This window comes from Anguilla anguilla, chromosome 8, assembly GCF_013347855.1.
Source record: "Anguilla anguilla isolate fAngAng1 chromosome 8, fAngAng1.pri, whole genome shotgun sequence".
In the NCBI taxonomy this organism is placed as follows: Eukaryota; Metazoa; Chordata; class Actinopteri; order Anguilliformes; family Anguillidae; genus Anguilla; species Anguilla anguilla.
The window spans coordinates 54,871,663-54,886,665 of record NC_049208.1 but is presented as its reverse complement, the minus strand read 5'-3'; the positions used below and the strand labels follow the sequence as shown (position 1 = coordinate 54,886,665).

The 15,003-nt window shown below is 49.1% G+C and overlaps 1 protein-coding gene across 1 annotated transcript; it reads left to right on the top strand.

Moving 5' to 3' along the window:
* Positions 1-1,475: 1,475 nt before the first annotated feature.
* LOC118234320 (sorting nexin-10A-like) lies at positions 1,476-6,825 on the top strand. Its single transcript, XM_035430769.1, has 7 exons — positions 1,476-1,598; positions 3,345-3,393; positions 3,515-3,601; positions 4,099-4,199; positions 4,881-4,979; positions 5,358-5,540; positions 5,980-6,825. Exons 2-7 carry the CDS (start codon positions 3,355-3,357, stop codon positions 6,053-6,055), a joined length of 585 nt encoding a protein of 194 aa, XP_035286660.1. The 5' UTR covers positions 1,476-1,598; positions 3,345-3,354; the 3' UTR covers positions 6,056-6,825.
* The last annotated feature ends 8,178 nt before the right edge of the window (positions 6,826-15,003 follow it).

Genomic DNA, 15,003 nt, shown 5'->3' with positions numbered 1-15,003 from the left:
AAACGGAATTTCTGGAATTTTCTGAAAACCAGTTGAGCGGGCGGTTTCTCGAGAGATCCTTATCGCCCAGACAACCACGACGACCAGACTGCACCAGACACGTCACACAGAAGAAAAACAGAAACACGCGGTGCGCCAGTACTAATAAACAGCGCTAATGTTATGAGATTGATGTGGGCTGTCCAAACATCGATGTAGTCTTTTTTATTATTTTGGGGGAGGGGGGGCGGTGTATTTGGGGTCGGGGTCGACCAATTTGGTAGGCATTTTTCTATAATCAAGGTGATATTGGCTGCTTGAGCCGAGAAGTGGAGACAAGGCAGGGGGACAGGTAAAGACGGAATAACCTAGTACGTTTTAATACAATTACACTGTTAATCAATCGGCTATAATCCCCTGGTCATATTTGTTAATATAGGCCTATTCCAGTTTTTTTATATGACTCTGAGGAAGACGCAGTAGCGTCGAAACGCGTCACTTTTATTTTGCACTATTAAAGGGCTCCTTTTGCATCCGTGTGCTCCAGAATTTGACATTTGCAGTCTTATATTATATTTTATCTGAGAAGCACCGGGTTGCCCATTTGACTGGCTGATGCGCGATGACCTTCTTTTTTAATTATTCCAGTTTTTCTTTTTTGTTTTACATATTAACCCGTTTCTTCTCTTTTAATGCTATATATATTAGGATTTCTCAAATCTTCAATTGTATTTACTATTTAATGTAGGCTAATGTCCATTTTGAAACTCTGGTTAATTTATGGATAAATTCCATGTTCAATCTGCCTGCAAATACTGTCCTTCAGGGCAAAATTGTTTTTCTTGTTTTTTAAAAACGGGTTCACCTAAATGAGGCAAAACCGTGGAATCACTGTAAATTAAACTTTTACGCAGTCCACACTACGACGGCAATGACCCTTCACATTATTAGAACATTTAGACCGATTAGGAATTTGTAAGAGCGAAGAAGATTCTTAACATTTTGCGTGGTTAGAAAAGCGTTTTTTTACTTATCTCTTCAAAATGATTTCCATGGCAGATTAGATCCTATGAATGAACGCACTGTTGGTAGACTCGGAAATATGCTGTCGTCGCGTTGGCTATCACATAGATCAGACCTTTTCATTCAGTATTCTTACAGTAGCGAGCGCATAGTTATGTGGAAACTGGACTATGCCCTCCAATTTTTTTATATTTAGATTTTTACTTCTGTACATGGCGCAGATGCCACTAAATTATTCTCCTCGTGCATGGCAATACAAATCGCCTTTTACAAATTATTTTCCATTACCTTAAATCAAACATCAGATGTTGACCGAGATTCAGAGCTTCGCTGCATGCTGTGATGTCTCGCCAAGACAAGATTTGTTTACTGTATTTTTGCTAAATTTAAGGGTCATCCAAGAAATGTGATGTTTAATAGGCTATGTGCGTCACGTTTCAGGATTCATGTGAACTTGTTCTTCAGGCGCGCCCCGCAGCTCCCGTCTCGTGCACACCTAGGGATACGCAGCGCGCGTGATTGTGTCTGCATTAGCCGCACCTGGGACGCCGGAGTACTGATTTTCCTCCAAATCCATCTCCGAGAGTAGATCGAAGGTAAGTTTTTTGTTTATATCTTGGGGAAATATGGCTTACTGTTGACAAACAAAACCTACTATTTTGACCTAGTGCTACAGTTTGCTGGCGAGCTGTAAACATGTTATATATCCACGAATCGTCGCTCGCCGTAGCGGATCTCAGCATCGGTATTTTGATGGTAATGTTAAAGACGTATGCGTTCAAATAAAGCTCACATTACGCAATTCGTGGACAGTGCGCTAAAGTTTTGTTTGTTCACTGAGTTTTGCGTTGCGTGGATCGACCGTGTAGTCTGCGATTTGTGACCTCAGTACCGGGCTGCAGGTGATTGACACCAAGTTAAAAATATGTCTAGAAATACGAAGTAGGCCCGATTTAGAAAGTTCGGTCATTCTAATCTCGTAGAAGTTTCAGACGCGTGCATTAATTGATTCAGGATGTTACAGTAAGTGCCAACTTTAAGATGCAATTTTACATCAAACATTTATTAATCTCAGAGCTTTATGACTAGGCTATATTGTGGATTATTAAAAAATTGGCTGCGTTCTAACATGACCCTAAGCTTTATAACGTGTTTTTGGTGAATAAAAGATTGCTCTCAAGAAACTTTACATCTGCCATTCCAGAGAAGAGCCTTCGCTTCCTTTTTGAGTTTTAAGCATGTTTTTTCGGGTGGTCGCGAGGTCACACTAATGGATGCATGCCTAGACGTTTGAAGCGTCTGACGTCTGCCGACTTACTTTAAATGTCAGCGCCTAACGAGGTTTCACCCCCGACAGGAAACGGTCCTTTGCTGGCGTCTGCCTGTGAAAGCATCCTCCTGATTAAATATCGCCGTACAAATCTAATACTGTTTTTTCTGCTTCGAGGACGGAGTTTGGCCGGACACTGTCCATACTGTCTCTGCCGTGTGCTTTTGTTTTAATTTTAATGCTAGTATTACGAAACTTGGACTTTGCGGCGTGTTGAGCAGTGAAAGGTGTGTTCAAAGGATTGTTAGGCCGTTTAAATGGCTGTTGTGTGAAGTTTATTATTGACATTAATATTGTAAATGTTTTGTCACTGCTGCACTTTCCCTGTAAATGTGTAGATTTGAGAAGGATATGTGAAAGTTGTATCAGCATAGTGAAAATGTGTTCTAATGAATATTTTGGGAAGGTTATATTAGTGTAGTGAATGTGTTGTTTTGATAGCATTGTGCAGTGGTAGTGTAGTGAATGTGTTGTTTGCAGAGCATTGTGCAGTGGTAGTGTAGTGAATGTGTTGTTTTCAGAGCATTGTGCAGTGGTAGTGTAGTGAATGTGTTGTTTTGATAGCATTGTGCAGTGGTAGTGTAGTGAATGTGTTGTTTTCAGAGCATTGTGTAGTGAATGTGTTGTTTTCAGAGCATTGTGCAGTGGTAGTGTAGTGAATGTGTTGTTTGCAGAGCATTGTGCAGTGGTAGTGTAGTGAATGTGTTGTTTTGATAGCATTGTGCAGTGGTAGTGTAGTGAATGTGTTGTTTGCAGAGCACTGTGCAGTGGTAGTGTAGTGAATGTGTTGTTTTCAGAGCACTGTGCAGTGGTAGTGTAGTGAATGTGTTGTTTTCAGAGCACTGTGCAGTGGTAGTGTAGTGAATGTGTTGTTTTCAGAGCATTGTGCAGTGGTAGTGTAGTGAATGTGTTGTTTGCAGAGCATGGTTGTATTTGCTTATGGAAAGCCTGGCTTTCAGTATGTTGTGTGATGGTTGCGTTACCTGTGTGAAAATGCTGCTCGTGCCCTCAGGTTGGGTCATATGGAGGAGGAACGGACGTTTGACAGTCTGATGAAGCAGGTGTGTCTCCTCCTGTACACACGCGCCCACGCACGCACACACACACACACACACTCATTCACACAGACACACACACACACACACACACTCAGCTGAAAACTGTTTCTTTCTTCTCTTGCAGGAGTTCATCAGTGTGGTAGTGCAGGACCCGCAGTTTCACAGAGAGGATTTTTGGCATGCGCACTGCGATTACGAAATCCATCTGCACGTAAGTGGCGCACAGCGTGCACCGTAAACTGCCATTGTGTCCTCGAGCAAGGTGCTTAACCTGCAGTGCTTCAGTATACACCCAGCTGTATAAATGGATGCAGTGTGTAAATGCTGTGTAAAATGTGTGCTTGTGTAAGTCACTCTGGATAAGAGCGTCTGCTAAACGCCTGTAATGTAAACGTACTCTTACATCAAATAAAGCCAAATGGAATCAGGCGCTGGCATAATTTTACTGCTGGGTGCTCACAGACTTTCTTGTGTGGGTGGTAATTTAAACAAAGATTTTTGTTCTGCATAATTTTAGAAATATATATATTTTTTCAATCAAAAACTTAACCATTAAAACAACAGTCCAACCAAAAACATGATTCATTCTCCTGTTTACATGCTATGTTCTGAAGATAGATTTTTGTCCAGTTCGGAGGGCCAGTCGGTGGTGGTGTTCGGTAGTCATGTGACGGGCGATCCGATGACACGTTTCCTGTTCCTGTGCAGACCAACAGCATGTGTTTCCGGAAGAAGGTGTCGTGCGTGAGGAGACGCTACAGCGAGTTTGTGTGGCTTCGCCAGAGACTGCAGCACAACGCCGTGCTGATGTACGTATCCCAGGAGCTGTGTGTGTGTGTGAGCGAGAGAGTGTGTGTGTGTGTGTGTGTGTGTGAGCGAGAGAGTGTGTGTGTGTGTGTGAGCGAGAGAGTGTGTGTGTGTGTGTGCGTGTCTGTGTGTGTGAGCGAGAGAGTGTGTGTGTGTGTGTCTGTGTGTGTGTGTGAGAGAGTGTGTGTGCGTGTGTCTATGTGTGTGTGTGAGAGAGAGTGTGTGTGTGTGTGTGTGTGTGAGAGAGAGAGTGTGTGCGTGTGTGTGTGTGATGGAGAGAGTGTGTGTGTGTAAGTGATATAGAGCATGTTAGTGATATAGAGTGTCAGTGATAGTGTGTGTGTTATCCACTGTGTGTGTGTGTGTGTGTGTGTGTGTCAGTGATAGTGTGTGTGTTATCCAGTGTGTGTGTGTGTGTGTGTGTTATCCAGTGTGTGTGTGCGTGTGTTATCCAGTGTGTGTGTGTGAGTGATAGTGTGTGTGTGTGTGTTGTGATGGAGTCTGTGTGTGATGTGATGTGATGGATGTGACGGATGTGATGGAGTCTGTGTGTGATGTGATGGATGTGATAGATGTGATGGATGTGACAGATGTGATGGAGTCTGTGTGTGATGTGATGTGATGTGATGGAGTCTGTGTGTGATGTGATGGATGTGATGGAGTCTGTGCTGGTTCTCCTGCAGGGACCTGCCCAAACTGCCCCCCTGGAACCCGTTCTTCAGCGTGAGGAAGCCCCTGCAGCTCAAAGAGAGGATCGAGGGTCTGCAGAGCTTTCTGGAGATGTGAGTCTGTCCCTCAAACGGAACTCTCCCACCCTGCTGCTCTGGTACCTGCACACCACCCAGTGGCCAGCTGAGGGAACTGCATGCTTTTAATTCCTTGGACCCATGGGCCCTGTTTCACGAAGCTGGATTACTGTTAACTGGATTACTGCGCTGAGAAAAATCCTGGAACCCTACTAAATCTGGAACATGGACTGCAGTAAAAAGAGCGGTTCTGGGTTTTACTGGGCTGTAGTAGTCTTTAATATTATTATTTGTATTGGTCCCTACACTCAAAATGGACATGCAAATATTTATTTCCCTCCTCTCTCCTTCTCTCCCTCGCACTCCTCCCCTTCTCTCTCATCCCCCCCCCCCCCCGCCCCCCGCCCCTCTCAGAGTGTTGCAGACGCCACTCTTGCTCTCGGACAGCTGTCTGCATCTCTTCCTGCAGTCGGACCTCAGCGTATCTAAGATGGAGGCCTGCGCTTCTGGAAGGACCCGTTACTCCGTGGCTTATGCCATCCAGCACAGCGACTGTCGGCGGCATGCCTCCCCCTCCGATCACTCTGACGATGAGAGGTAGGGGCCCCTGCAGGACCCAGCCGCCTGGGGCTGCCCCGTTCTCTGCCTGTTTATAAATGTGCAGGACCCAGGTGCCTGGGGCTGCCCCGTCCTTTGCCTGTTTATCAATGTGCAGGACCCAGCTGCCTGAGGCTGCCCCGTCCTCTGCCTGTTTATAAATCTGCCGGACTCAGCCTGGGGCCACCCTGTCTCTGGGTTTATGGCACACCATTCAATATGGGGGGTGGGGGGCGGCAGGGGGGAGGAGGGTTGGAATGTCCATTACACCTGGGGCAAACAGTTTCCACTGGCTCCAGTTGAATTTTTTGTTGGAATGTTGTGGGTTTTAAAAGCAGTCAGATATGACCCCTCCCACCCCTATTCTGACAATAAATGCTTGAGGGCTGTGGTGAGTGGAATTGTGGGAACTCAGTCCTCCTGTGCCCCCCTCCCCCAGCACGACATCATCAGCGGGGCTGGACTACAGTAGTGAGGGAGGGATGCGTGGAAGCCACACCCCCAACAGGCAGTGATCCTGACTCCGCCCCCCGGCGCTGATCCTGACTCCGCCCCCCGGCGCTGATCCTGGCCCCGCCCCCGGCACTGATCCTGGCCCCGCCCCCGGCAGTGCCGGTGAGACTGTTTGCTGCTGCACTTACTCACTGATGGGAGCCCAGTGACCTTTGACCCCAGCAGGGACAACAATTCCGTTTTATCCCTGAGTTGGTCCGTTTACGTATTTCAGTTCTCTAGGACTACACAGTTTTTTTTCTTTTCTTTTTTTTTTTTTACCAGGTTATGTGTTTTTCTGACTCAAGCTGTGATGGAGGGAAACACTTTCACTTTTCTCCTCCTGTTTTTTCCCCTTTTCGTTTGGCAGATGATCTCTGAAGGCTTTTTCTTTTTTTCGTTCTTTGTTTGCTGCGGTGTGTAGCCTGTGAGGTCCTGAATGAAAATCACTACTTTGGAAGCAGTGTTTTGCTTGTGCTGTTTTTATATAATTAAAAAAAAGAGAAATATATTTATACTGGAAAGCATCACTGTTGTGTAACCAAGGAAGTGACAATTCCGACTCGCATTCCAGGAAGGAATCTTAATTATTTAGCCGTTATTTTAGCTGTCTTGTTTAATTTTTGACATTTAACATTTTGTGTTTTGTTAAGAGCCAGCGCTTGGTCACACCAGAAGCATGATGTGCCAGTTGGCTTTAGGCTGTATTTTAAATCAGGACTCCGGTTTAAAACCTTTTATGGTGACTTAGGTTGAGGATGAATTAACTGTGAAAATAAATGTCTTGGAAGAAGAAAACTGGTTTATTTTTTCAGCAAACGGAAGTGCCGTGATGACCGTCTCTGGTTCTCTTCATATCATTGTTTTTGGAAAGTGAATGTAATTGTGCTGAACGTGACTTTTTAATGTGGTTTTCAAACTGTGATTTCCATGGTGTGATCACTTGTGTGGCAGAAAGGCATCAACCCTGTTACTGGTAAAAATGTCAGAACTTATTTTTAACTGGGGAAATTCCAGCCTCCTGAACTCAGCCCTGTAGGATATCTGTCTAGAAGCACCAGCTCATAACAAAAACCTTCAAAATGAAGTAGAAAATTAGGGAAAAAAGTTACATGAAGTACTTATCCTGAGATTTAACATTGTTTTAAATCTGTTTGATCTTGACTTTTCTCTCTCTCACACACACACACACACACACACACACTATACTTAATTCTCTTTATTAAGTAAATTAGTAACGAGGGCTTTTGCCATAAAGCAGATTTTTGAAAAAGAAACGCAAGTTCTTTTTCTTCCTGTAATAATGATGAAGCAGTGGGAGATTAAAGCTTGTCTGAGCGTTAATGCCTTGCACAGACCCATCGGTGTCAGCCTTTCATTTACAGAAGCTGCTTCCTCCCATCACCCCATGAAAAATGAGTTTAATATGATATTATATATTTATCATATTAATGTATTAATCTTCAGGCTTTCAATAGGAAGACTCAGTCAGTGGAGGTGGAGTTAAATGGGTCTGTTCCTGACTTTGATGTCTCTCTCATTCCTTTGAATAGTAGGTTTGGGTTGAATTTTGGAATGTTTATTTTTTTTCTTCTCCAAAATTCTAAGTCAGTGTTCTAGAACTTCATTGCTTTCAGTTCCCAGTAGTGATTGTGACATCAGCGTTTGTTTCTAATTGATTATTTGTGATCTTGCACCTTAAAGGGTTAAAAAGATTTTTTTTTTTTTAATTTGGTTTAGTTTTGGTTTTAATTTGAGTCCCTTGGTATTTGCTGGTCACTTTTTTCACATGTGAGTATTTTTTTCCCCTGCAGAAATGGTGGTGTACTCAGTCCCCATCCTGCACAATCGCAGTTATTAGACAGAATAATTATTTTAATCTGATGCTGAAATGGCAGAATTATTTTATTCTGATGCAGGATCAATGTACTGAGATAAAACAAGCCTTACCAGCTGCTGTTTTATAGTGTGCTTAGACCGTTCTGACTTTCTACCCGTGTGTGCTCCACTCTTAATGTGGCCAGTAGTCATAAACTTCCTTTTCTAAAGCATCATTCGGTGCATTTAAGAACTGTGAAAAACCTACTCTAAAACTGGAAAATGATTTTTTAAAATTCCAGCGAGAATTTTCCCAAGTTGACGTCCCATTACTGCATGCCACTAGAGGGCAGTAGATACTGCTTTTGAAATGTTGAAAGCAGTTTAAAAAAAAAAAATCCGTTCACTTACATTCAGTGATCATATAAGATTACAACCTATATAAACTGCTTCCAAAAAACTGAAATTACTGTAATTATACTTGTGATTGTGCAGTTGTATAGAATGGACTGAAATGTTTAGATGGTGACAATTATGCTTTTTAAATTATTTTTTTAAACCTTTTTTAAATAATACCCTGTTAATACATACAGTATTTGTAAATTTATAATGGTAAAATGTTGCAGTGTTTCATGGGTTTTTTAAAACCCAATTATCAGGAATTACAGGACATTCAGACCGCATTTGGCAACATTATTGGCTCATTACCCTTTCCCACTGTAGAGCTGAACCAGGCTGGCTCATTATAGCCCTTTCCCACTGTAGAGCTGAACCAGGCTGGCTCATTATAGCCCTTTCCCACTGTAGAGCTGAACCAGGCTGGCTCATTATAGCCCTTTCCCACTGTAGAGCTGAACCAGGCTGGCTCATTATAGCCCTTTCCCACTGTAGAGCTGAACCAGGCTGGCTCATTATAGCCCTTTCCCACTGTAGAGCTGAACCAGGCTGGCTCATTATAGGCCTTTCCCACTGTAGAGCTGAACCAGGCTGGCTCATTATAGGCCTTTCCCACTGTAGAGCTGAACCAGGCTGGCTCATTATAGCCCTTTCCCACTGTAGTGCTGAACCAGGCTGGCTCATTATAGCCCTTTCCCACTGTAGAGCTGAACCAGGCTGGCTCATTATAGCCCTTTCCCACTGTAGAGCTGGAACCAGGCTGGCTCATTATAGCCCTTTCCCACTGTAGAGCTGAACCAGGCTGGCTCATTATAGCCCTTTCCCACTGTAGAGCTGAACCAGGCTGGCTCATTATAGCCCTTTCCCACTGTAGAGCTGAACCAGGCTGGCTCATTATAGCCCTTTCCCACTGTAGAGCTGGAACCAGGCTGGCTCATTATAGCCCTTTCGCACTGTAGAGCTGAACCAGGCTGGCTCATTACAGCCCTTTCCCACTGTAGAGCTGAACCAGGCTGGCTCATTACAGCCCTTTCCCACTGTAGAGCTGAACCAGGCTGGCTCATTATAGCCCTTTCCCACTGTAGAGCTGAACCAGGCTGGCTCATTATAGCCCTTTCCCACTGTAGAGGTACAGCTGGAAGCCGATTTCTGTATTGGTCAGTTTCCAGTTCACACAGCCAAAGTGGAGGCTTGCTCCTGCCATTGCAGATGTGTGGGGAATGCTCCGGCACAAAGTGGCTCCCACATGGAGCCCGGAGGAGCATTGAACAGTCTGTTCCTCACACTGTGTCTGTGTGTGCATCTGCGCGTGTGTGTGTGTGTGTGCGTGCACCTCTTTGTGTCGGTGCGTGTGTGTGTGTGTGTGTGTGTGTGCGTGTGTGTGTGTGTGTGTGTGTGCCCCTCTTTGTGTTGGTGTGTGTGTGTGTGTGTGTGTGTGTGCGTGCACCTCTTTGTGTTGGTGTGTGTGTGTGTGTGTGTGTGTGTGTGTGCAGGTGTGTGTATATGTGTGTGTGTGTGTGTGTGTGTGTGCATGCACGTGCGTGCACCTCTTGGTGTGTTGTCTCTGTTACAGTAGTTCTGCTAGCGCAGAGATGTTAGACTGCTTTGGCACTCTGGTGTGAGTTTGACCGCTTCGTCATATTAATTAGACTAGCGGCTCTAACCGCACAGCTCCGTGAGACTGACGGCGGCTCTAACCGCACAGCTCCGTGAGACTGACGGCTCTAACCGCACAGCTCCGTGAGACTGGCGGCTCTAACCGCACAGCTCCGTGAGACTGACGGCGGCTCTAACCGCACAGCTCTAACCGCACAGCTCCGTGAGACTGGCGGCGGCTCTAACTGCACAGCTCTAACCGCACAGCTCCGTGAGACTGGCGGCGGCTCTAACCGCACAGCTCCGTGAGACTGGCGGTGGCTCTAACCGCACAGCTCTAACCGCACAGCTCCGTGAGACTGGCGGTGGCTCTAACCGCACAGCTCTAACCGCACAGCTCTAACCGCACAGCTCTAACCGCACAGCTCCGTGAGACTGGCGGCGGCTCTAACCGCACAGCTCCGTGAGACTGGCGGCTCTAACCGCACAGCTCCGTGAGACTGGCGGCTCTAACCGCACAGCTCCGTGAGACTGGCGGCTCTAACCGCACAGCTCTAACCGCACAGCTCCGTGAGACTGGCGGCTCTAACCGCACAGCTCCGTGAGACTGGCGGCTCTAACCGCACAGCTCCGTGAGACTGGCGGCTCTAACCGCACAGCTCCGTGAGACTGGCGGCTCTAACCGCACAGCTCCGTGAGACTGGCGGCGGCTCTAACCGCACAGCTCCGTGAGACTGGCGGCTCTAACCGCACAGCTCTAACCGCACAGCTCCGTGAGACTGGCGGCTCTAACCGCACAGCTCCGTGAGACTGGCGGCTCTAACCGCACAGCTCTAACCGCACAGCTCCGTGAGACTGGCGGCTCTAACCGCACAGCTCCGTGAGACTGGCGGCTCTAACCGCACAGCTCCGTGAGACTGGCGGCTCTAACCGCACAGCTCCGTGAGACTGGCGGCTCTAACCGCACAGCTCCGTGAGACTGGCGGCTCTTACCGCTCGGCCGCACACTCCCGGCCGCGGGAACCGGACGTCGCGGCGACTCAGGTGCCGGAGGCCCGTTTCCCCGGTTACGGCTTATTAAACGGGACAAAGCTCGGTGGCTACGAGCCCCAGTCCGCCGGCCGCGGAGAGCCGTTAGCCGCTAGCGTGGCGTCATTTTTACACGCGGCGGTAATGAGCCTGGCAGCCCGCCGGGAGACGGCCGTGGCCTCGCATGCAAACGCTCTCGGCTGCATCGGCCGCGCGATGGGAAACCCCGCTCCTGTGATCCAATCAGCGGCAGCGGCGGCTTGGGTCTGAGGTCAGGGGTCAGCCGCCGTGTGCGACCGAGGCGGTCTAAGGAGACGGTTACCGTAACGACTGGGAGGTAGGACCAGTCCTGATGAAACACTTCGCTGTCTGTCTCAGTGCGTGTGTGTGTGTGAGGGTGTGTGTGTGGAGACTGGGTCCTCATAAAGCACCTTGCTGTCTGTGTGTGTGTGTGTGTGAGGGTGTATGGAGACGAGGTCCCTGTAAACACCGTGTGGGTGTGTTGGCATGTGCATGTCTGTGTTGAGTATGTATAATTGTTTTTCATAGATCTCATATGAAGCCTGCAAAGAAGAGCCTGTTCTGGCTGCATGTGCCGAAATATAACTCCCTTGTGTTTTTTTTTTTTTACCGTTGCCATGGAAACATCATTTCCACGCGTGATGGTGCCGCCTTTGGCTGTGTGAGCAGAGGTTGCTGGCTTAACTCCGGTCCTGGTCCCTTCGGCGCTCTGTCCCAGTCGTGCAGTTCTCCGTCTGAAAAAGCTTCAGAGGAGATAACTTGCTGAACGCCTCGCGGCCGTCGCCATGGCCACAGGTGCGTTCCGAGCCCAGCGTTCCGCACGACAGTGACTCATTTCAGCTAATTGGAATTTAATTTACTCTCCAGTTTGGTGGAGGCTACAAATTAAATGGAGGTTTGCTTGTAACCCGGAAACAGAGCAAACACCCCCCTCCCCGCTCCCCTCCCCTCCCCCCATGCAGAAACAACCCTGTCCAGCGGAGACCCAATCAGACCTGCGTGGGGGAGATTTAGAGGCCGGCCAATCGGACGTGACGGGGCAGGAGTGGCCCACGCTATTGGTTTAGACAAATCTGAAGGATGTTGTTGCTCTTGGATCTATCGGCTGATTACTGGAGTGTTCGATTTTTCGCCCTGTCGATTCATCAGTGTCTGGCAGGGCTGCCCCCCCCACCCTTTGCTCCCCCCAGTGCCCCTCAGCCTCCCCCCCGCCATGCCAACACCTTCAGTTTCCCGCATCCTGATTGCTGATCTCTGTCCCCCCAAATCAGGCTCCTGCAAACCCACCCCACAGTGCCCACCGCCCCCCTCCCCCTCCCCATCACCTCTGTCCCTGCAGGTTCAGTACCATCATCGAAAGCCGGGATCCCCAATCCCCCCCAGGGTCTGCTGGGGTCCCCAGGCCTGGTCCCAGAGAGCTGCAGGGTCTGCTGGGGTCCCCAGGCCTGGTCCCAGAGAGCCTCAGGGTCTGCTGGGGTCCCCGGCCCTGGTCCCAGAGAGCCTCAGGGTCTGCTGGGGTCCCCGGCCCTGGTCCCAGAGCCACAGGGGCTGCTGGGGTCCCCAGCCCTGGTCCCAGAGAGCTGCAGTGTCTGCTGGGGTCCCCAGGCCTGGTCCCAGAGAGCTGCAGGGTCTGCTGGGGTCCCCAGGCCTGGTCCCAGAGAGCCTCAGGGTCTGCTGGGGTCCCCGGCCCTGGTCCCAGAGAGCCTCAGGGTCTGCTGGGGTCCCCAGCCCTGGTCCCAGAGTCACAGGGCTTCATTGATCAGTTAACGCTGCTGATTACAGTGGCTCACCTCACCTGGACTCTGAGCTCTGAACTGGCCAGTGGAACCCTGGCCTAGTGTGAGTGTGGCTCAGTTACCGTGACAGTGAGTGACATCACAAGAAGTGAGACCTGAAGTACACACTGCCCCTACTCTTATAGTACACACTACCCTTACTCTTATAGTACACACTGTTCTTACTCCTGTAGTGCACACTGCCCTTACTCTTATAGTACACACTACCCTTACTCTTATAGTACACACTATCCTTACTCCTGTAGTACACACTGCCCTTACTCTTATAGTACACACTATCCTTACTCCTGTAGTACACACTACCCTTACTCCTGTAGTACACACTGCCCTTACTCCTGTAGTACACACACTGCCCCTACTCTTATAGTACACACTACCCTTACTCTTCTAGTACAAACTATCCTTACTCCTGTAGTACACACTACCCTTACTCAAACAGTGCACAGACAGGCACTCCGATGGCCAAGGGCACAGCTGCCCTGAGTCACGGTTCAGTCAGACCCCCCCCCCCCCCCGGTCACCTACAGATTCTCTCCCTTCAGCTCAGGCTGTTTGTATTTTGGAGAGTGTGCTGCCCCCCCCCCCGGTGCCCCCCCCCCCCAGGCCCCTGACACCCCCGGAGCAGCGAGTGCAGCTGAACTGCTCCTCTAATGGATTCTGAAGATTCCAATTTCCCCTCTGCCAGAGGAGACTAAAAACCCTCTTGAGTTCAATTATCTGAGTCCTACACCACATCGGAGAGAGAGAGAGAGAGAGAGAGAAAAGAGAGAGAGAGGTCCTATGCCATATCAGAGAGAGAGGGAGAGGCAGAGGAAGAGTGGGGGAGAGGGAGAGGAAGAGGGAAGGAGGAGAGAGAGAGAAAGGTGGAGGGAGAAGAGAGGGGGAGAGTGTGGAGAGAGAGGGAGAAAGAAAGAGAAAGAGAGGAGGGGCAAGGGGGAGGGGTGCAGAGATGGAGATAGAGAGTAGGGGTGGGGGGGCTCAGGGCAGAGTAAGAGAGTGGAAAGGGGCATAAAAACGAGAGAGGGAGAGGATGACAGTGAAGGTAGATAAAGAAGGGATGGGGCGAGGAATAAAGGAAAAAGCAGAGCGATGGAGGTGGGGAGAGAGAGACAAAAGGAGAGAAAAAAGAGAAAGGAGGGGAATGTACCGAGGAGGTGGGGCTGGGCGGGCAGCCCTCATTCTATACAATTAGCACGTTAGCACGAGGCTATAAATAACAGCCGCCATTACGAGGCGTCGATCTCGCGCCCCGGCTCTCAACCGCCAGGAAACAAAACACTTTAAATTATAGCTGGCTTCCCTCCCCGGCCCCCCCGCCCCTCTTAACAGGGCAATTACAGGTCTGCTCGTTTGGGCCGCGGCAGGGCGATCCGTCACCCTCAGCGCGAGCGCCCGGCCCCGCTGACAAACGTCTCCGAACCGCTAACGGCGGTTAGCGGCGCCGTCGGCGGGCCCCAGCGAAGCTCTTTACCGCGCGCTTTAGCGGTCTCTCCCTAAGTGCCCACGGCTTGGCGGAGGTGACACCGCGCCCGGGAACATCTATTATTCACCCCCCCCCCCCACCCCCCCTTCACCCCCCACCCCCCCGCGGAACGTCATTAAAAATAGGAAATCCATAGCGGAGACAAATGGCCTCTAAATGAAGCTCTGCAGATAGCGGAGGAGATGGCGGCCGTGTCAGGCCAGCTTTAATTGTCTTTCAGGCTGATGTGGAATTTATCATCGCCCACCAGCTGCGTAGCACGCGATCTGTCGGGACCCCGTTTGCTGCCCCCCCCCCCCCCCCCCCGGCCCTGTCCCGCCCCGCCCGACCCCACTCGGGATGCCCCCCCTTGCGTGGGGAGATCTGGACGGGGCGAATCGGGGCCAAACCCCGAAAATCACAGCGTCAGCGCTGGACGTGGAATCTCTCGCCTCGCCTGTGACTGCTGACAGTTCGGAACGGCCGCTCCTAATTTTTCCGTCCGCGGAAACTCTGTTTTTTGGGGGACAGAAATGGGTGTGAATCCCAGCCCATGGGAGATTAATTTAATGAGTAATTAATTCTAAAGATTGAAATATTTGACAAAATGATTAGGTCCTTTAATACTTCATGAGCCTAATTTTTTCCCCCCAAGATGATCAAATTAATTAGCGTCAGATTTTTTTCCACCTTCTCTGATTGGAAATGATTTTTTTTCAATTTATTACAGTATTCATTACAGGTGACCTCCACACTCTCTCTCTCTCTTTCTCTCTCCTCCCACCCCTCTCTCCCTGTTTCTCTCTCTGCCCTCTCTCTCCCCTCTCACCCTCCCTCTCTCTCTCTCCCCCCT

Excerpts from the sequence above, each read along its gene's own strand:
- LOC118234320 (XM_035430769.1), top strand. The coding sequence starts at position 3,355 with ATGGAGGAGGAACGGACGTTTGACAGTCTGATGAAGCAG. Across the intron at positions 3,602-4,098 it reads ATTACGAAATCCATCTGCAC|ACCAACAGCATGTGTTTCCG; the intron begins GTAAGTGGCGCA and ends GTTCCTGTGCAG. Across the intron at positions 4,980-5,357 it reads CTGCAGAGCTTTCTGGAGAT|AGTGTTGCAGACGCCACTCT; the intron begins GTGAGTCTGTCC and ends CGCCCCTCTCAG.